Source organism: Populus euphratica, unplaced genomic scaffold, assembly GCF_000495115.2.
Source record: "Populus euphratica unplaced genomic scaffold, PopEup_1.0 scaffold21.1, whole genome shotgun sequence".
Lineage (NCBI taxonomy): Eukaryota > Viridiplantae > Streptophyta > Magnoliopsida > Malpighiales > Salicaceae > Populus > Populus euphratica.
In genome coordinates this window covers 83,445-104,417 of record NW_011499887.1, presented here as the reverse complement: position 1 = coordinate 104,417, position 20,973 = coordinate 83,445, and the positions used below count along the sequence as shown (strand labels likewise).

Sequence of the window (20,973 nt, the reverse complement as noted above, 5' to 3'; positions counted from 1 at the left end):
TATTTATATGAAATTGACTTAGATACCCTCAAGTTGTTCAGGACAATACGCAAAAAGTATCAAATGTTGCGTCTTTTTCCTTTTTCCCATTTTAACACTCGCAGCCTTCTTGTCAATGCACTTCCACTCTCTGGTTCTCTTTCATCTCCTAACACCGTGAGATCAATGTCCTCTTCCTCATCAACGGCCACGATGCATTCTCCACCGGTTGCAAAGAAGGTCGAGCACAAGATGGAGATGTTTGGTGACGTTAGGGTGGACAATTACTATTGGCTTCGTGATGATTCACGAACTAATCCTGAGGTTCTTTCTTATCTTCAACAAGAGAATGCCTACACGGATTCTATTATGTCTGGTTAGTCACTTAGTGTTGTTCCTTTAAGGATTTATTACGTAGTTTTGCTTTTGCTTATTGAGAAAAAAGTTTGGAACTTTTAATGTTAAACGAGAAAGAACATGGGTTAGTGTACTTTATTGTGAGATTAATCGTGTTTTAAGTGGTGGGTTATTATTGTGTTTTGTTGTTTTGTCCATAGATAATTAAAAGTTTGTTTCTTGCCCTTGTTTGTGAATCTGAGAAGTAGATATTTGTAATTTACTTGCTAAAGATTTTTTTTATGAGATTTCAGGTTGTTTGTTGAACTTAGCTAGAGTTGGACTTTATTCACATTGAGAAATCTAATGGATATTGAAAAAAAAAAAAGAGTGAAACGTGTGTGTTGTTTTTTATAGAACTTGTGATGTAGCAATTGATGAATTTGAAGATTTGACCTTAAGGAACTTTCATTGTTGAGTTTGGTTTATACGGTTGGATAAGAATCAACTTTTATGTATAGATCATGAAAGCTAAATTTGAAAATTCATTCAAATTGAAAAGGCCCTTTTTGTAGAATCGAGAATTAATGGAGTGTATAATGTGTTTTAGGAACCAAGCAATTTGAGGATCAGCTATTCAAAGAAATACGAGGGAGAATCAAGGAGGATGATATATCAGCGCCTTATAGAAAAGGGCCTTACTATTACTATAAAAGGAATTTGGAGGGAAAGGAGTATGTTCAGCATTGCCGCCGGCTTATACCCAATTACAACACGACACCATGTTCTGTCCATGATACAATGCCAACTGGACCTGATGATCCTCCAGAGCATGTTATTCTTGATGAGAACATTAAAGCCCAAGAGCACGGATTTTACAGCATCCAGGCTTTCAAAGTAGCAAATCTAGCTACCACTGCTTGATTTTTTTGTTCCTGGATTTGAGTTGTCTTGCATTTTTTCTTTGCTGATTTCTGTTTTTTTTTAAAAAAAAAAATTCATCTGTTTCTTCAGGTCAGTCCAAATCATAAGTTGGTTGCATATGCTGAAGACACAAAAGGTGATGAAATTTATAGTGTACATATCATCGATGCAGAGACTGGAGCTCCTGTAGGGAAGCCTCTAACAAGTGTAACATCTGATGTTGAGTGGGCCAGTGATGACACTTTGGTTTATATAACAATGGATGATATCCTTCGGCCTGATAAGGTAATTGTAATAGATCCTTCGGCCTGATAAGGTAATTGTAATCTGTTTTAATTTTATGCACAGAATTAATTGCTTCAACTTTGACAGTAGAAGTGCTTTCTTCTTACCTTTCACATGCACTTAGTCCATGCTTCACCATGTTTCGCACACTTCTAATTGCAGCCGCACTTCACTATGCCTAGAAAATTGAAGAGCAATTGGTTAAAAGCTTATCATGCTTTTTTTAACTTGGTCCAAACTAATAACCTCTCAGAGGCAGAGAATTGACATGCATAACAACTTTTCTGTCCTATACATTATAACGTCCCCCCTCCCATGTGAAGGAAACCAATTATTTATTCAGCTGTACATTAATCTCTAAGAGATGAAGCATGGCTGCGTGTTATATCATGTTAGCTATGGTTTTGCTTCTCAAGCATGTGGTTCTTTAATTGCTCTATATTAGATTCTAAGGGTACTCTCTACAATATCCTAACCCTTTTTGTTGTCCAATTATATTTCTTTGTGTAAATTTTAGTTTCTTATTTGATGAAGTTGCACTGACCCTGCATTTTAAAGTATACTCTACTTCATAATGTGAAACCATTATGTGACCCTGCATAATTTATTATCACAACCACCCTGAAAATCATCTGTTTAGGTCCAGCCTCTGCAGTAAATGAATTTCTCATTCAAAACCATCTTTCCCTTTTTTAATTGGAACTCCATCAATTTTATCTTCTTTGTTGGATTAATATAGTGATGGCTTGGATTTATTTCTTATGATAGGTGTGGTTACATAAGCTGGGAACAGACCAATCAAGTGATATTTGCCTTTATCATGAGAAGGATGATACATTTTCTATTGATCTTCAAAAATCAGAGAGTCAAAAATTTTTGTTTGTAGGGTCTGAAAGCAAAATTACAAGTTTTATCTTTTTTATTGATGCTTCCAAACCCGAGGATGGTCTTAAGGTTTTGACTCCTCGTGTTGTTGGGATTGATACCCGGGCCAGCCATCGTGGAAATCATTTCTTTATTATAAGAAGAAGTGAAGAGTTTTTCAATTCAGAATTACTAGCCTGCCCAGTGGATGACGTGTCTGTAACAACAGTTCTTATTCCTCACAGAGAAAGGTAACATTCACTTTCTTAGAAATGGGATTCTCTTTATTTGTTTGGATTGAGGTGGAATCATCTTGTCTTGCAACCAAATGGAAAATATTTAATGTGCCAAATTGTAATTATGCACTGTATTATGTTCACAACTGTTTTGTGCAATGTGTTTCTCATGAAAATTGCTTTGGATTTTATGTATAAATATGAAAAAGATATTGTCTGTCATTGCTGACTCTTATCAATTTTATCTATTTTGGATTTTAACCAGAATAAAAATTCAGGATACCCATCTTTTTGCCAACCACCTTGCTGTATATGAGCGTGAAAATGGTTTGCCCAAGGTAACTGTATATCGCCTACCAGCTGTTGATGAGCCACTTACAAGCCTTGAAGATGGCCAGGCTATTGCCTTTATCGACCCTGTATATACAGTGGATCCAGCACAATCAGAATTTAATTCTAGTGTTTTGAGATTTTCTTATAGCTCATTGAGAACGCCTGACTCTGTGTATGACTATGATATGAACACGGGCACTTCTGTTGTTAAGAAAATTGAGACGGTAAGATATCAACAAGCACTTTTCATATATTACTAAATATTTATCTAGGTATTACTTGTGTGGGGCATGAGACATTTGTTTCCTTTACAAAAAAACATTGTTACTGTTGTCTTTGAATATTTTTTCTTCCTACATTTTGGAAAATCAACAAGTTTTCTCTGTGTTAGACTTCAAGCTTTTTTATAATCATGCAGCGTGTGCCTGCATAGCGAAATGTAGAAGCTTCACATTGTTTTTCCTAGATTCTTCACAAGTCTTATGCTTGGGAACTGCAGCAAAGTAGCTTCTCTTCATCCTTTAGTGATTTTGCGTTTCAGATTCTGCATTTGTTTTATGATATCTTTCTTATCTTCCCTTTTCCTTTGTTGAGAAGTTTACAGCATTTGATATGCTCAAATTGATCCCTCTCTCTCACACGCACAAGCATGCACCAATTTTCTTTTGCAACATTATCAACTGTTACATTACTTTTGGGTCCTTAAAATAGTGTTTATAGGTATAATAATATCTTTTCTGGTTCAAATCCCACAAAACATGCATCAAGTTAGTGTTTTCAATAAAACTAGAACTTGTCAAGGCTTTGTTTGTAAATATTTATGCACCAAATTCTTTTCTGGCAACCAGAGTGAAATCAGTGAATTCAAATAAGTTAGATGCACCTTCTTTTATTCTTCATATATGAAGATTTTTGTTAATCATTTGCATTCAAGTAGTTTGTGATAATCAATTTTGTTCACTATTGTACTAAGGTCCTGGGAGGCTTTGATGCATCTGAGTATTTTACTGAAAGGAAATGGGCCACTGCTTCTGATGGCACTCAGGTCCCTATGTCAATTGTCTATAGGAAGAATCTTGTTAACCTTGATGGATCTGATCCATTACTTCTGTACGGATATGGTTCATATGAGGTAATATGAGAGTTGCATAAGTTGTTTCCACTTACCTTGAAGTGTTGCTTCTTTGCTTTTTATTAGTCACGGATTTGCTTGCTTTTATGTAATTTATTTGAAGTGAATCTTTTTGAAGATAAAGGTTTTTAGTGGGCATTATTGTGAGTTGTGATGTCACATTAACACATCCTTGTGTCATTTATTTAGTGTGGGCAACTTTTAATTCAAGATAGAATCAAGTGTGATCTCCACATTCATCTATAGTTTTTCTTCCATCATGATTTAGTTATGGCTGTGCAAGTCATGAAAGTTTAAGTCATAGTTTATTTAATCACTTCAGACTCACAGGATATCATTCATGAAAAGTGTGCATGCAGATGCTAAGAAGTCTTTGGCTCTTCTATATTCTGATATGCTTATTGCTTATTTAATTATTGGTAAACATTATATAAATAGAGTCACTATACAAATATTTACTTTTATTTTGTTCATCCAGAAAAGATTGTGACCTAATTATGATTCTTCCAAGATGAGGTCCTGATTGGAAAGGATGTGGAGGCTGTCTTACTCTTTAGTGCTTTTGCAGGAAGCAGCTGCACTTTAACTCTAATATGCACTCTTCTTTTTAAATTTGTCAGTCACCAGTGGCATGGAATTTTCAAGTTTGCAGGCATATTAACTAGGATGTGTCTTCTTTTACATTATGGAGTCTAAAGTTTTAAGTTTTTCTGATTTCACTCCTGTGTTTTACAGTTCCATTTGAAATGCTTGATATCACGGAATCTTTTGTTGTGGGTAGGTATGCATAGATCCCTGGTTCAAGGCATCAAGATTATCTATATTAGATCGTGGTTTTATATTTGCCATTGCTCACATTCGTGGAGGTGGTGAAATGGGAAGACAGTGGTATGAGAATGGGAAGTGCTTAAAGAAAAAGAATACTTTCACAGATTTTATTGCTTGTGCGGAGTATTTAATAGAACAGAGGTACTGTTCGAAGGAAAAACTGTGCATTGAAGGAAGGAGTGCAGGGGGGTTGCTTATGGGCTCTGTTCTTAACATGAGGCCTGATTTGTTTAAGGTTGCTTTTGCTGGAGTACCTTTTGTGGATGCTTTGACAACAATGCTTGATCCAACCATCCCCCTTACAACTTCAGAGTGGGAGGTAAACTTTTTTCCCCTTGAAATTTGAGCTTTATCTACCTTTAAAATTGACTTTCAATGGGATACGTTTATATGGAATGTGACTTTCCACAGATTTGATGACTCGGTGCATCCATCATACTTTCCACAACATATGATGTGCATAAAGCAGCTACATTTGGATATTAGGGCAGTATCCATATATATAAACATTAGTTCTGTTGACCATCCAACTTGATCACCTCTGAACCTAGTGGCTTCCTATAGAAATAGCAGGCTCCAATATATATTATATATATTAACATCTATGTATGATGATGTCTTGACATTTGAGGTCCTGCATTTCATGGAGAGTTCAAATTTTTCCTTCGGAGTTGAAATCCTTTATATATATATATATATATATTAGATGTGCATAGTTTGCCTGCTGCAACTATAACATGTGTTGGTGGCTTGGTGCTAATTGCTTATCACTTCTTTGGTTACTGTAGGAATGGGGAGACCCTCGGAAGGAGGAGTTTTACCACTATATGAAGTCATATTCTCCTGTTGATAATGTAAGTTTTCAGCTATGAATTGGTTCCTAATGTTCATGATCAATAGCACAGTACGCATGAAATCAGAATGGCCTCATTTAGTTACTGTCACAACTTGACAAAACAGCCTAGCTTTATACTAGTCCTGCAGTATTATTCTTTATCTAATTTTTCAATGACCAAGACCTGTGATTTTTCCTGCACAGGTTAAGGTTCAAAATTATCCTCATATTCTTGTTACAGCCGGCTTACATGGTGAGTGTTTTCTTTTAGTTAGTTAAGATCTTCCATTACAAGTTCTTAATGCACATGAAGTTTTCTAGGATGGACAGGTGGATGAGTGGGGAAATTGTTTTCATTGCTCAGCAAAACTGACCTTAACTATCTGCTGAAGCTGATTCAGAATCCACTATAAATGAATTTCTTGCTGAAAATTTTCTGTTGTTAGAGGGAAGTCTTTGGATAAAAAGAGAAGGCATTGGTTACTGCCATTATTTTGTTAGGTGACCAATCAAGCTTGTTTTTTACATCTTCAGGCATTAGGTCTCATTGAGAGTGTGGACTTGAAATGAAAACCTGGGTACTTGGTACTGACTCATAGATTTGTAGCGTGTTAAACATTTTCTTCAAAACTCACTCTCATTCCTATAGAGATGATGTAGAATAGGGTAATAACGAAGATAGATGAAGCAGAATCCCTTATAGGAGAAGGATTAAATAAAAGACAAAGTAGAGAATGAAAACATAGAAGAAGAAAACAAATATTCTCGCATACTTTGTTCATTGATCAATCTATACCTTATATACAAGATAGGAACCCTATGTAGGAAAGTAGACTAATTAGGATTCCTACAATTAGGCTCTATATTATTTCCTAATTACACGCTATTTACAACTTGTAACACTCCCCCTAAAGCTAGAGCATAGATATTTATCATGCCCAGCTTGTTACAAAGATAATCAACCCGAGCCTTGTTTAGAGCTTTCGTGAAAACATCCCCCAATTGTTCTCCAGTCTTCACATACCTTGTGGAAATCAAATCTTGCTGTATTTTCTCTCGGATGAAATGGCAGTCAATTTCAATATGTTTAATTCGTTCATGAAAAACAAGATTAGATGCAATATGAAGAGCAGCTTGGTTATCACACCACAATTTTGCTGGTACTAAAGCCTTTAGGCCTACTTCAATTAAGTGCTGATATATCCATATTATTTCACACATAGATTGTGCTATGGCTCTATATTTTGATTCTACACTCGATCGTGACACAACATTTTGCTTTTTACTTTTTCACGAAACCAAATTGCCTCCAACGAAGACACAATAACCTGATGTGGATCTTCTATCTATCTTGGAACCTGCCCAATCTGCATCTAAAAAACATTCAATGAGTGTGTCCATGATTTTCATAGAAGATACCACGTCCAGGTGCTCCTTTTAAGTAACACAAAATCTATTCTAAAGTTACCCAATGGTGAACTGTTAGGGATGACATAAACTGACTTACAATACTGATAGAATAAGCAATATCTGGACAAGTCACTGTAAGATAATTCAACTTCGCAACCAACCTTCAATATTTCTCTAGATCTTCAAATAATTCACCATCTTTTGTAAGTTGTGAATTAGGAATCATCAGGACACTTCATGGTTTTGCCCCCAATTTCCCTGTTTCGGTTAATAAGTCAAGCACGTAGTATTTTCTTTGAGATAAGAAGATACCTCTTTTGCTCCTATTTACTTCAACACCCGGGAAATACTTTAGCATCCCTAAATTTTTCGTGTGAAATTGAGTGTGAAGAAAGGACTTAAGAGATGAGATTCCTGTAATATCACTTCCAATAATGACAATGTCGTCTACATACAGAACTAAAAGAAAGATGCCAGTTTCAGATTGTTTGTTGAAAACAGAGTGATTGGATTTACTTTTGGTTATGCCAAACTTTTCATTTGCTTGACTAAACTTTCCAAACCAAGCATGAGGACTCTGTTTCAAACAATACCAAGATTTGCGAAGATGGCAAACTTTCCCTTACTCCCTCGGAACAACAAATCCAGGAGGTTGCTCCATATAAACTTTTTCCTGAAGATCACCATGAAGAAAAGCATTCTTGATATCCAACTAATGCAAAGGCCAACTATGAGTAGTAGCCATGGAAATAAATAACCTGACATATATCAATTTTGCAATAGGAGAAAAGATGTCAGAATAATCCACTCCATAGGTTTGAGCATATCCTTGAGCAACAAGTCGGGCTACTGACCCATCAGGATGTACCTTAACCGTGAACACCCACTTACATCCAATAGCTTGTTTCCCTAGAGGTAAATTGACTAAGTTCCAAGTACCATTGTCATCTAAAGCATCCATCTCCTCTATCATTGCATTATGCCAATCAGGATAAGATATGGCTTTATGAATAGTTTTGGGAATAGAGATGGAATTGAGAGAAGCAATTAAAGAACAAGAAGAGAATGACAAATGGTGATAAGGAAGAAACAAGATAAGAATATTGACGTTTACCTTTACATAAAGCAATAGGAAGAGCATCGCTTGAGAGTGGATCTGATGACGGTGGAGTTGATGTAGGACATGTAGCCAAGGGATTTGTTGTTTGGAGTAGACTTGAAGAACGGGAGGCTTAGCGTGACCCAATTCAGAGACAGGTTCAGAGGATGTGATAGTATATACTAACAAGTCTTGATCCTCCCCCTGATGAGCAAGAGTGGAAGATGGAAAATATAGGGTAACTTCCAGGAAAGCAACATTAGCTGAGACGATATTTATTAAGGCTAGGATAATAACATTGACATTTTTTTTGAAGATGAGAATAAACAAGAAAAGTACACTTTAAAGACTTAGAATCTAATTTGGTGACGTGGACGAAAATCCAGGACAAAGCAAATGCTACGAAATATCCTATGTGAAATAGGAATCAATGACTTGGTTGGAAAAAGGATATTGTAAGGGGTCTCATCATGAAGAACAGAGGAAGGCATGCGATTCATTAGAAAACATGTTGTTGAAACTGCCTCAGCCCAAAAAGTTTTGGAAACGTTCATGTGAAATAATAGGGCTCTTGTTGTTTCAAGAAGATGTTTGTTCTTCCATTCTACTACTTCATTTTGAGAAGAAGTATCAACACATGAAGTTTGATGAAGGATGCCATTTTGAATTATATAAGTTTGAAATGAAGCTGACAAATATTCTTTGGCATTATCACTATGCAATGTATGGATAGAAATATTAAATTGAGTTTTAATCTCAACACAAAAGGCGCAAAAATGAGAAAACAACTCAGAATGATTTTTCATTTAGTATAACCAAGTCACACAAGAGTAATCATCAACAAAAGTAACGAAGTACCTAAATCCATAGATGAAATTGGATAAAGACCCCAAACATCAGAATGAACTAATTCAAAAGGAAAACTAGTTCTTTTATTAACTCATGGATGAGAATGAAGATGATGGATGAGAATGAAGATGATGGTGTTTGACAAACTGACACGACTCATTCTAATAAAGACACCTTGCTAAATTGTGGACAAAGTTTCCTTAACAAAGGAAAGGAAGGATGGCCCAACCAACAATGCATCTCAAGAGGGGTAGTTACACCATAATAAGCAATGGATTTAGGTATCTATGTGTCAAGGATGTAGAGACCCCCAGACTCATGTCCTTTACCTGTAATCTTCTTCATCATAAGATCCTAAAATAAGCAATAATCAGGAAAGAATAAGATGCATCAATTAAGTGTGTCGCTACACGACGTCGGGCGACGGCTCCACTCCTTTTTTGTTTGTTTTTTTTTTTAAACAAAAGGAATTTAATTTTGTTATTTGATTGGGGGAAATAAAGATTTTATTGGAGTCGCCATCTAGTAATTTGAGGGAACTAGAAATCCAAAATTAGACACTGGTCCCAGAGATTCGGGTACTGGGTTAGTTATGATTAAGGGAAGGTAGACACCACCCTTAAAACATCCTTTCAGAGAAAGGTTACCTTTACTTGTGTGTTTTTCTTATTTTGATTCAAATGCTATTATATTTTTGAGGATATTTGTAAAATTTTTAACATGGTTAACGTCGGTCCCTAAAAATAGGAGACGCGTTAAAAATGACATCAGTCCCTAAAATTAGGAGACTTTGTCTAAAATGTCGACGTTTATCCCTAAAAAGGAGAGTTACGTCTGATTTATCAAAATAAATAATAATGGACATAATCCATATTTGGTATTTAATTTTTTTGACATCGGTCCTTTTCTATAAATAAAAGAGACGTGTCGAGAAAATTTATTTTATAAAATAAAAATTATTTTGATATCATTCACAAATAGATATATCAATTCTTGAAAATTGGGTTTTTGACCTATGAACAGTGATATGATAAAATGGGTGTTAAACCCGCGTTGTTATTTATTTTGGTTTTCTTTTGTTTTTTTTTTTTTATGCACGAATTTACAAGTATTTATATATAAAAATATCAAAAAATACAATAAAATATCATAAAAAATTACCTGAGCACCCCTGTATAGGCAAAAGACTGAAATACCCTCGGATTTATCGAAAATTTACGAAAATGCCACTGGACCCGCGGTTACTGTTCACGCGCGGTTACTGTTCACGGGCGAAAATTTACGGCGAGTTTCCGGCAAAAGATGGTCGATTCTAGTAGATCTGAGGACGAGGATTCTGATGGTGGTGGTCTCGTTGTCCGTTGATGGCTGAGGAGGGAGAATCGACGACTTGAAGGTCGATTGGTCGATGTCGGTCGCGGCCTTTTTCCGGCCAAATTAGCCGGTGCAAAAGTGTGAAACTGCCGGTGTTTTGCTCAGGTGGAGTCGATGCACGATTATGTGACGGTTTCACGGCTTGAGACGGCCGGAAATGGGAGATCGGCGGAGAGAGAGAGAATCGCCGGCGAGAGGAGAGAGAAGCTCTGGGTTTTGATCTGGTGTGGACGAGTGTATGGTGCACTCCTGCGTCTGAAGGCTGTGAACCGCTGGATCCTGGATGAACAGATCGTGCGGCTGTGATTCGTTTGATCTCCTAGTTGATCGGACGGTCAGGATTGAATGGGCTACGATCTGGTGTGGCGCGGTGTACCGAGTGCTCGGTATACCGGACGACGTGGCGCAACCAGATCGAAGGGCAGATTATTTGAGCGGCTGAGATTGATTTGGAGTTTAATCTGGTGTGGTAAAGCCTATTGTATCCTAAGAAATCAAAGGCTCAGATCTAAACACTATTAGATCTAACGGTTGGAATATTTTTTATATTTTTTTATTTATTAAAAAAAAATTTAATATCTTACTAGGGTGCAGAAAAATATAAGAAAAATGAATAGTGCTCAAACAGGAACCCAAATAGTAATACGTGAATTTGAGAATTGAGAATGCAGAATCAATTTTTTAATCTTTTCCTCTTCTTCTGCTGTCTTGAATTCATTGGCTATTTATAGCCAATGAATTCAGACAATAATTCACGGATGAATTGTTAGCAATTCACGGATTCAAACTTCCACCGATTACTATTTGTCTTATTATATATAATAATATTAAATATTAAATAATAATACTAAATAATAATAATAATATTTATTTACAGGGGTAAAAATTAAAAATTCAAATCAGTATTATAAAAAGTTTTTCATCCGCTAAAAATTAATTTTAAATTATAAAAAAAACTTTTTTATACGGGTATCAACTCGGTGGACCGGGTTTTTTGACCCAAAAATACCAGTTTTGACAAAAATAGTCCGAAACTCATTTTTTATCGCGGTTGGCATGGTGGGACCCGTATTGACCCGGTGGACTCGGTTTTGACCGAAAATGATATTGACCCGATGGACTCAATTTTGACAGAAAATGATAGTTTTGACCCGAAACAGCCCGAAACTCATTTTTCACCCCGGTCGACATGGTGGGACCCGTATTGACCCGGTGGACTCGGTTTTGACCGAAAATGACGGTTTTGACCCGAAACAGCTCGAAACTCATTTTTCACCCCGGTCGACATGGTGGGACCCGTATTGACCCGATGGACTCGGTTTTGATAGAAAATGACGGTTTTGACCCGAAACAGCCCGAAACTCATTTTTCACCCCGGTCGACATGGTGGGACCCGTATTGACCCGGTGGACTCGGTTTTGACCGAAAATGACAGTTTTGACCCGAAACAGCTCGAAACTCATTTTTCATTGTGGTCGACATGGTGGGACCCGTATTGACCCGACGGACTCGGTTTTGATAGAAAATGACGGTTTTGACCCGAAACGTCCTGAAACTCATTTTTCATCCCGGTCGACATCGTTTAACCCGTATTGACCTGGTGGACTCGGTTTTGACAGAAAATGACGGTTGACTCGAGAAAATATATTTTAAACTCTTTTTTTTTTTATTTATTATATTTTTTTGTCATGAATAATAAGATAAAATAACATTCCTAAAAAATTTTAGTGAATCCAAAATTGGGTTACAACAAAGTGCATGAGTAAGTGTGCTTACAGAAGTTAAATTAAAGGACAACTGAGGCAAATGTAGAACAGATGACAAAGGAATCAAAGGAGTTGGGATAATTGTGTCAGACCCAAAAACACAAGATATTGACCCATCTATGAAAGTAACATGAGAGGTGGATGTATGTGACTGAAATGTAGAAAAGAGATTGGAATTACCTGTCATATGATCTGTGGCACCAGAATCAATGACCCATTTGGAGGAAATAAGACAAGTATTTGGTTTACTTGACTCGGCAATGGTAGGAATATGAGTAGATGAAGATTTTAAAGATTCTTGGTGCTGAGAGAACTTGACAAATTCATCTGCAGAGATAAGAACTGACTTTTTGAATGTATCATTAATAGATGCAATATGGGCCGAGTGAGTTTTCTAAGTTTTGTTTTGTAGTCCTCTACAATCCTGCTTTAGATGTCCTGGCTTATGACAATAATTACACACAATTCCTCCTAACTCCTGTGTACGATCAAAATTGCTTATTCCGCCTTTGTTACCACCTCTATAATGTGATCACCCAGCTTCATACTCATTGGTTCGACTGACAAGAGCACCGCTATACTGGACAAGTGGAGAAGTTTCTATGCGAAGTACCCTACTAAATACATCTTGTAACGAAGAGATCTCAGAGCTAGAGAGAATCTGAGATTTGGCAGTCTCAAATTCAGAAGGGAGGCCAGCGAGAAAACTCATGACATCCATCTTTTCCCTTTGACTTTGCTGTGTTTTTACATCAGGACTAAAAGTTACAAGCATATTAAGCTCTTCATAAGTTCTTTTAAAATCCATAAAGTAACTTGTAAGAGATCTGCCATGTTTTTCCACACGGTATAAGGTTTTACACTCCTCATAAATATGGGAAACATTCTCTTTTCCAGAATACAAGAAATCCAAATATTTCATCATTTCCTTAACAAATTCACAATGATTAATCATGCCAGTTACCTCATTGTTAATGGAATTTTGTATCTGAAAGAATAATCGGGCATCCTCCCTCAGCCATGTCTGTCTTGAATCATCTGTAGTTGGATCATCAGTCATATGATTACCCTTATTGATCTTACTCCAATCCAAATAATTGGAGCCATTGAGCTTGTGTTCAATTATTTTTGACATCACGGGGATTACGTTAGATATTACTGCTGTCTTTTTATCAGCCATAACTCATAAAATTTTATTTGTAAATCTCAACAAATAAAATTGTAGTTGAAAAACATGAAAACCTGTTCTGGATCTTAACAGCCACACCAAGGGATAAATTGACACAACAGAGCACAAATATGTGCTATACCAAATTTTCTAGTATTAGGTCAGATATGAGCAACCATGCTGTAATAACATTAAAACATAGAAGAAGAAAACAAATACTCTCTGTTAATTTTTTCATTGATCAATCTATCCCTTATATACAAGATAGGAACCCTATATATGAAAGTAGACTCAATAGAATCCTTATAATTAGTACCTTAAATAGAAAAGTAGACTAATTAGGATCCCTATTAGGCTTTATATTATTTCCTAATTACGTGCTATTTAAAACTTGTAACAGAGAATAAAGAAGTCCTATTAGGAGAGGGATAAACAGAGAAAAGAAATGAAGAAGAGAATGATGATAGCAAAGTTGAATATCAATTTTCAATTCAATTATCAATAAGCCTGCATAAAACATTTAATAGATGCTCTTAAATAGGCAACCAAACCCTAGTGATATCTTTTTTAAAGAAGTAAAGTAATTAATGGTGATTAAGATAGAAGAATTCTAACAGGCTCAAACAACTAAAATTGTGCAACCTTATTTATGTATATTAGAGGAACCACTGTGCTCAAAAAACTTTGAACTTTTCTGAAGACCATGCGCTGTAATGCATTTGCTAATTGTCTTTCAGGGATAAACATCTGATATTTAAACAGCATTGCAAATTTTTAAAGTTTCTTTAGATGTTCAAAAACTGGGTTGCCACATCATCAACCAAGCAATCACATTGATCCTTTATGATATTTTCAACTTCTAATGCTTGTAATCCTTCTTTTAGCATTTGATCTATATTTTGGCATGTTACAACAGATCCTCGTGTTATGTACTCGGAACCTGCCAAGTTTGTGGCAAAGCTAAGGGAGACCAAAACTGACAATAACATGCTACTGCTGAAATGTGAATTTGGTGCTGGGCATTCATCGAAGTCAGGAAGGTATTGTTTTCTTCTCTGTCTAAAGTTACTCATTTCATTCCACGATTCCAAACTGTGAAGAGGAACTCGAGCAAGAGAGTTAGTTGCATTGAGGATGATGTTAGAAGACCTGATTTGTGCTGTTAAGGATTTGCATAACTAAGAGTTTTCATGACCTTTATACTATCTTTATCTTGAAACCATAAATACGAGATTTCATCGTTTCTTCCTCTCTTTTAAAATATAGGGGTGACTTTTTAGCTAATCTGTTACGATGTTATATTTTGTTTGGTGCAGATTTGAGAAGCTTCAAGAACAAGCATTCATATATGCTTTCGTTTTGAAAGCACTAGATATGATTCCTGAACTTAGCTCTAGCCTCTAAGCCTAATGAACCACACCCAGAAGCTGAAAGCCTGCTTCATACAAGGAATTACTGGTGCCGACTCTTCCAAAAACAATGTTTATTTTTTTCTTTCTGTGACACTGACTGGCAGTTTTATTATCATTGGAGATTTATCATTGAAATCAACTACATGCAATGCAATCTGCACCTGCAACAACACATATAATTGAAAGTTGGACATGATTTTAATTTTTTTTCGGGTGCAAAAAGAGAGAACCAATGAAAAAAGAAAATGATAGAAAAGAGGCAGGAAGGTTGAAAGTGTGGTAGTGGTTATTTTTTAAAAGTGTTTTTTTATTTAGAAATATATTAAAATAATATTTTTTATATTAATAAAAATATAAATATAATTAAATAAATAAATGTTTTGTTTCCAGTGTTTGACTATCTGATGCATCAGTAGTTAGTCAGGCATTCATGGGCCCGCGCTTCGATTCTGGCTTCAACATCTTTATTTATTTTTTATAAAGTGAATTGATGACCCTTGATCCGCTCCTTATTTAAAAATAAAAATAATACACAAAGATTACATGCCATCCCCATTAATTTATTTTGTTTAAAACATTCTCTCCCACTTTGATTTTTATAAGTGCACCAACTAACTATTAACAGAATGATTAAATAAATATATTTACTGGGTTCAACGGCGGAGCCTGTGCTAAACGAATATACAATTTTTTAAAAGATTAATCATTAATTCATAAACATGAATTTATAAATTTAACAATAAAATTTTAATTCATGTAAAATATTAAAAAAATAAAATTAAAAATAAACTTACTATTAAAATTATATTTTGATATTTCATGAAATAAAATTTATCTATAATAAAATCTAAATAGATATTTTTAATAAGTTCTTGTTTAATGTATATTATTATAAAATATATTTTGATATTTCATAAAATAAAATTTATCTATAATAAAATCTAAATGGATATTTTTAATAAGTTCTCGTTTAATGTATATTGTTATAAAATATGTTAAAAATATCTTTTTTATTTTATTATAAGATATTTTTAATATACTTTATAGTTAAAAATACTCATTTTTTTTGTTGCAGTACTAAAAACATATAAAATTAAAATAAAATAAAATAATTTATTAATTAAATAATTGTATTGCAACTTATTTATTTTTATTAATCTTCTCTATAATTTGTATGAAAATAGTAGGTATATTTTAAAAGCTTCTATGATAAATCAAATTAATTTAATAATATTTTAGTTAAGATTTTAAATAGTATATCTCTTATTTATTAAATTTTAAAAAAAATTATCAACAAACTTTAAATAACAGCAACTTTAAATAATTTAAAATTATTTTTAAATTTAAAAAAAATAAGTATAAAAAATTCACTATCTTATTATTGAATTTAAAATTCAATTGTTCCAATTAAAAATTTATTAATGAATTAAATATATTATAATGATAAATCAAACACTTAGAGTCGTAAGTGATCTCAACTCCCTCCCACGACAAAACAATCCTTATCCCTTCCACCTGATCAGCCATTTTGATATGTTAAGAGAATCGGTTCCCTGCACGCCTCTGCTACTTCCCACCCATATCTTCTTTTCTAGCAAAATCCTCCTCTCCATCCATTTCAAGCTCCTGTAGCTCACTCAACATCTAAACCATGCCCTCATCCTTCACTGTCCCACCATGTCAAGATTCTCAAGAAACCAACTACCTGCAAACCCTTTTGGCCTCAGCTCGTCCTTTCCTTAGAGGAGAGCTAGAATCCATTGACAAGAACTTGCCTTCCCTCATTTCTGTGTTACGTTCTGTTGGTGCTGGTGAATGCTGGCACAAACATGGCAGCTTTCTTGATCACCTAGTTGACATTTACCGTATTCTCAAGATATGGAAAGCCCCTGACTCTGTCTGTCTCTGTGGCCTTTTCCATTCTGCCTATTCCAATTCTTATGTCAATCTTGCTATCTTTGATCCTGACACCGGTCGAGATGTTGTTCGCAACCATGTTGGTGAGGCTGCTGAAAGGTTGATTCACTTGTTTTGTATTGTCCCTCGCCAATCATTGATCCATGATGATCTGTTGTTCAAGTATTCTGATATAGAACTTGTTGAACACCTTAAAGCTTCTGAGTTGTCACTGAGGAATGCAGAAGATAAGGGTTTGTTCAATGGAGAGGAGTCTTGGAGGAAGAAACTGGCTTCTCTTTTGCCTGCCAGTGGGATAACAGTGAAGCATATAAAGACTGGAGAAGATGTTTTAGTGACCAGAAGAATGGTGGGTGTTTTTCTCTTGATGACCATGGCTGATTTTAGTGATCAACTTTTTGGTTTTCAAGATTTGTTGTTTGAAAACTTTGATGGTCGTCTTGAGTTTCGAGGGAATAATTTTGGTGCTTTGTGGCCTGGAGATGGCAAGCCAGGGCTATGGATCAATTCAGTATCAAGGATGGGTGCAATTTACTCTCTGATTGTGAGAGAGGAAGAGATTTTTATTGAAGAGAGGAAGAGGGCTGGTGGTTTTGAAGTTGACAGAGAGAGAGATGAAGATATAGAGCTCGTGTTGGCACCAGTTTTTGAGAATTGTACTCAAGTTTTGGATGCAAGAGAGCAGATAGTGGCAAGGGACTTGTACTGGGAAGCTGTTTGTGATACCTCCAAGGGAGGGTTGGAGAGGGCTGAGGAGTTGTTGTTGAGAAGCATTGAGAAGAACCCTTTTGTCGGTGAGCCTCATGTGGTCTTGGGTCAATTTTATTTGACAAAAGGGAGGTTTGAGGAGGCCGAGAGAGAAGCTGAGAGAGGGGTCATACTCTTGGTAGAGTGGGGCAGTCCTTGGGATAAGAGGATGTCTTGGGAAGGATGGATTGCTTGGGCCAGGGTCTTGTTGATGAAAGCTAAAGAGAAGTCATGGCCGCAGACATCTTGGGGCATCCTTAATTTAGGGCTTGTGAGGTAACTGGTTTTGTCGCTCCATTCATGTGTGCAGGCACTAAAGAAGATGCGCTCTACCTAGGTAGGTAGAAGGAGGCAGAGTCAAGGCACTCTTCCACCCTCTGCTTAGTTGGCCTGAAAGAACACAATATTTAGTATTTTGTTTTGTGAAGATCCATTTACTTATCCGGGTTTTCTTTTCAATTGTGGACCTATAATGGTATGGCTACTTTTCTTTTCCTTCTTTTTTTTATTTGATGACAAGGATATGTCATATTGAGACGACGGCTCCAATATGGTTGGATGTGATTGACAATTTTGTTGATAACCTGAGGAAAAAACCAAAGACCTCCCGAGTCCTGGAAAAATATATTTTTAACGGTCTAGAAAATATCTTGATGGATTCAAATAAAAAAATTCAAAAAAAAATTACATAAACTCCAAAAATCTTTCTAAATAGACTCAACAAGAATGTTTTTTAACTCGAGCTTGTATCCTAAGTCCAAATTACAACAGGAGTCCAAGAAGAGTGAACTCGGGCATTATAGCTCGAACCTAACATACAAAAAGCCTAGCCTCAAGCTATTACCCATGCTCGTGCAGGGTGCACGCCCAGCACCCTTGTAGGCTCGGGTTTTTATATTTAAGCCCAATATACTTAAGTACACATAGCACATCTTGATTTATTTATCACCTCTAATATATCAGAACCAACATGTTTAAGAGTGTGTTTGGCAGTGTAATAGCTGTTGCTTTTCAAATAACTTTTTTGTACTCAAATACATGCCAATAATTTTTTTATTTTTTAAAAATTATTTTTAACATCAGCACATCAAAATAATCCAAAACGTATAAACTATATTAAATTTTAGTAAAAAATAATAATTTTTTTAGGAACGCGAATTGAACTGCGTTCCTAAACGGTTCCTAAGTCCATATAACCCGTCTAGACCCACTTCCACCTTTCGTGGGGTCAGACTATCACACCCGAGCCCAATGTGTTTGTGTCCAGACAACGCTCTCAGACCCATTTTTACCTCTCGTGGACTTAGGCACCTTATTGAGCCTAACACACAAGGGATTTTTTTCTTAGACCTTATATAAGTCTCTCAGTATTTTATATCAATTCAATATGTGTTATTTTGAGTAGATTACAACTTAAAATATTACAAGGTAAAAATTACACTACATACCCTCTTTTTTATAAAAGAACAAGAATCATGAGTTATACATACACCATAAGACCTTCAAAACAAAGGTTCACAATCTCTTCATTCTTAATATTTTTAGTATGTATATTTTTAGAGTCTATCTCTCTAAAATATTATTATATTTTCTCTTTCTATAAAATTATTGACTTTACCATTGAAGAGTCTCAACCTTTATCAAAGGATACCTGTTGCAGGTACCAACCACAAGCCACCTTGACCTACCAAGTACTAAATATAGGCTATCAACTACCTTTGACAAGGAAGAATAAGTGAGACTTCTAGAACTAATTAATTAACCGATTATCCAACCTGAAAGCCTTATTTTTAGGCTACTTGGATTTTTAAGGACATCATTAATGGCTCTATCTATGGGAATCTAATCAAAAAGCCATCAGCTTCCAAAACTTATTTTTGACATTTTCAAACTATTCCATGGCACACAATTAAGAAACACATGGGTTAAGATGTAAGGTAAATTTACTTGTTATCACGAACACTTCTACCCAGCCAGACCTTTAACAACTCACAAGTCATGTGCAATTTCTCACCTAAATAGTATTGGCAACTCAGGGTCAAAATTAGACCTTTCCACCCTAACAAGTCTTGGAAACTATAGTAACACACTTGAGCCTATCACTATTACCATTGGTTGCTCCCAGCATCCATAGTTCATTACACTACTCATAAGAGTTTAGGCAAAATGACTTTCAGGAGAGTATTTTGCCTTTATACAAGTCCCTCTAGGAGTCGCTTGTGTCATTGCGATACCTGTATATATAATCGATACTTCAAACTCTGTCTTTCAATTACAATAGGATGGACCTTAGTTACCAATCTTGTTGTTTCATACCAAACTCTTCAAGCTCCTTGAATCCCAACGAATCACCTTATTATGTATAATCTTCAAAGAGAATGTAAGTTTATTTTTTAAATAAAAATAATATATCTTTAGCATATATTCCCTAACTACAAATTTCAAATGAGGGCTTTCGGCCACTCTTTTTAAATGGAATTGATTTTGTCGCACATCACCCGCGTGACATTGGCTGGCAATTCTTTTGTTTCAGTTGTGCTTTGATTGATTCATTGGGAGTCGCCACCTGGTATTTAATTGAAGGCTACTAGGAATCCTGGATGTAATGGTCTTGTCAAAGATTCACGAGTAAGGGACTAGTTATAATTAGGGAAGGTATTAGCACCCCTAACACATCCTACTTGAGGTAAGTTGCTTTGTAACTTTGATGTGTTAAGGAAGTTTTAAAAATTTTATCTTTTCATCAAATATTAGAAATACAACTTACATATAAGTGAATAATTCTTAACCGTGAACAAATCTAAATATTAAATTATTCTTTATTCTTTGTAATTTTATCATTAAAAAAATAAAAATTATCCATAAATAAATAAATAATCAAAGCACACAAATTCACTTTTACTATATATTTTTTTCTTTTTTATCTTTTTTTTTTTACATCCACACTACACATAATAAAAATTCAAAACTAAACAAAAACATTACATCAAACAACTTAAAAATTACAAAATAGACCCCTAACAATCCATAACAGTGCTAGGAAGCCTTCTGGAACCACGGGAATAGTGCTGGAATAGTGGTGGCACGTTGCTCCACGCGCCGTCGTCGATGATGGCAACAAAAATCGGTGGATTAAGGACCTCTTCCTCTTCTCTGTCTCTCTATGTCGGCAGTGACTTTCAGAAACAACAAAACCCCAACAACCAGTTGATTTTAGTTTTTTATTTTCTTTTTTGTTCACAGATTAATTTTTTTTGTTTTAATTTCGCCTTCTTCTCTATTTCAAGTGGTCGGCTGGCAAATGGGTTTATGTCAACGACTGTGCAGCTGCTGGTGGCCAGTCTGTGCAAAGGAGAGTTGGTCGATGGAGACAAGGGGGCGGCTCTGTGGTGTACGACCGGGGGCTGGTATGTGGGTACTGTTGAAGTTAGGTCGTTACTATTGAGGGAGAGGTTGGCCTGTATGCAGCCGAAAGAGGG

The 20,973-nt window shown here is 35.5% G+C and overlaps 2 protein-coding genes across 2 annotated transcripts; both read left to right on the top strand.

Annotated features, from left to right (window-relative positions):
* Position 1: 1 nt before the first annotated feature.
* Positions 2-15,037, top strand: LOC105130431 (Prolyl oligopeptidase family protein). The gene is made up of 11 exons (XM_011032936.1): positions 2-355; positions 926-1,212; positions 1,330-1,524; positions 2,293-2,639; positions 2,890-3,181; positions 3,931-4,089; positions 4,871-5,236; positions 5,706-5,771; positions 5,957-6,005; positions 14,335-14,458; positions 14,735-15,037. Exons 1-11 carry the CDS (start codon positions 64-66, stop codon positions 14,820-14,822), a joined length of 2,265 nt encoding a protein of 754 aa, XP_011031238.1. The 5' UTR covers positions 2-63; the 3' UTR covers positions 14,823-15,037.
* Positions 15,038-16,303: 1,266 nt separating this feature from the next.
* Positions 16,304-18,043, top strand: LOC105130429 (E3 ubiquitin-protein ligase). Its single transcript, XM_011032928.1, has one exon. It carries the CDS (start codon positions 16,482-16,484, stop codon positions 17,772-17,774), a length of 1,293 nt encoding a protein of 430 aa, XP_011031230.1. The 5' UTR covers positions 16,304-16,481; the 3' UTR covers positions 17,775-18,043.
* The last annotated feature ends 2,930 nt before the right edge of the window (positions 18,044-20,973 follow it).

Excerpts from the sequence above, each read along its gene's own strand:
- LOC105130431 (XM_011032936.1), top strand. The coding sequence starts at position 64 with ATGTTGCGTCTTTTTCCTTTTTCCCATTTTAACACTCGCAGCCTTCTT. Across the intron at positions 356-925 it reads CACGGATTCTATTATGTCTG|GAACCAAGCAATTTGAGGAT; the intron begins GTTAGTCACTTA and ends AATGTGTTTTAG. Across the intron at positions 1,213-1,329 it reads ACAGCATCCAGGCTTTCAAA|GTCAGTCCAAATCATAAGTT; the intron begins GTAGCAAATCTA and ends CTGTTTCTTCAG.
- LOC105130429 (XM_011032928.1), top strand. The coding sequence starts at position 16,482 with ATGCCCTCATCCTTCACTGTCCCACCATGTCAAGATTCTCAAGAAACC.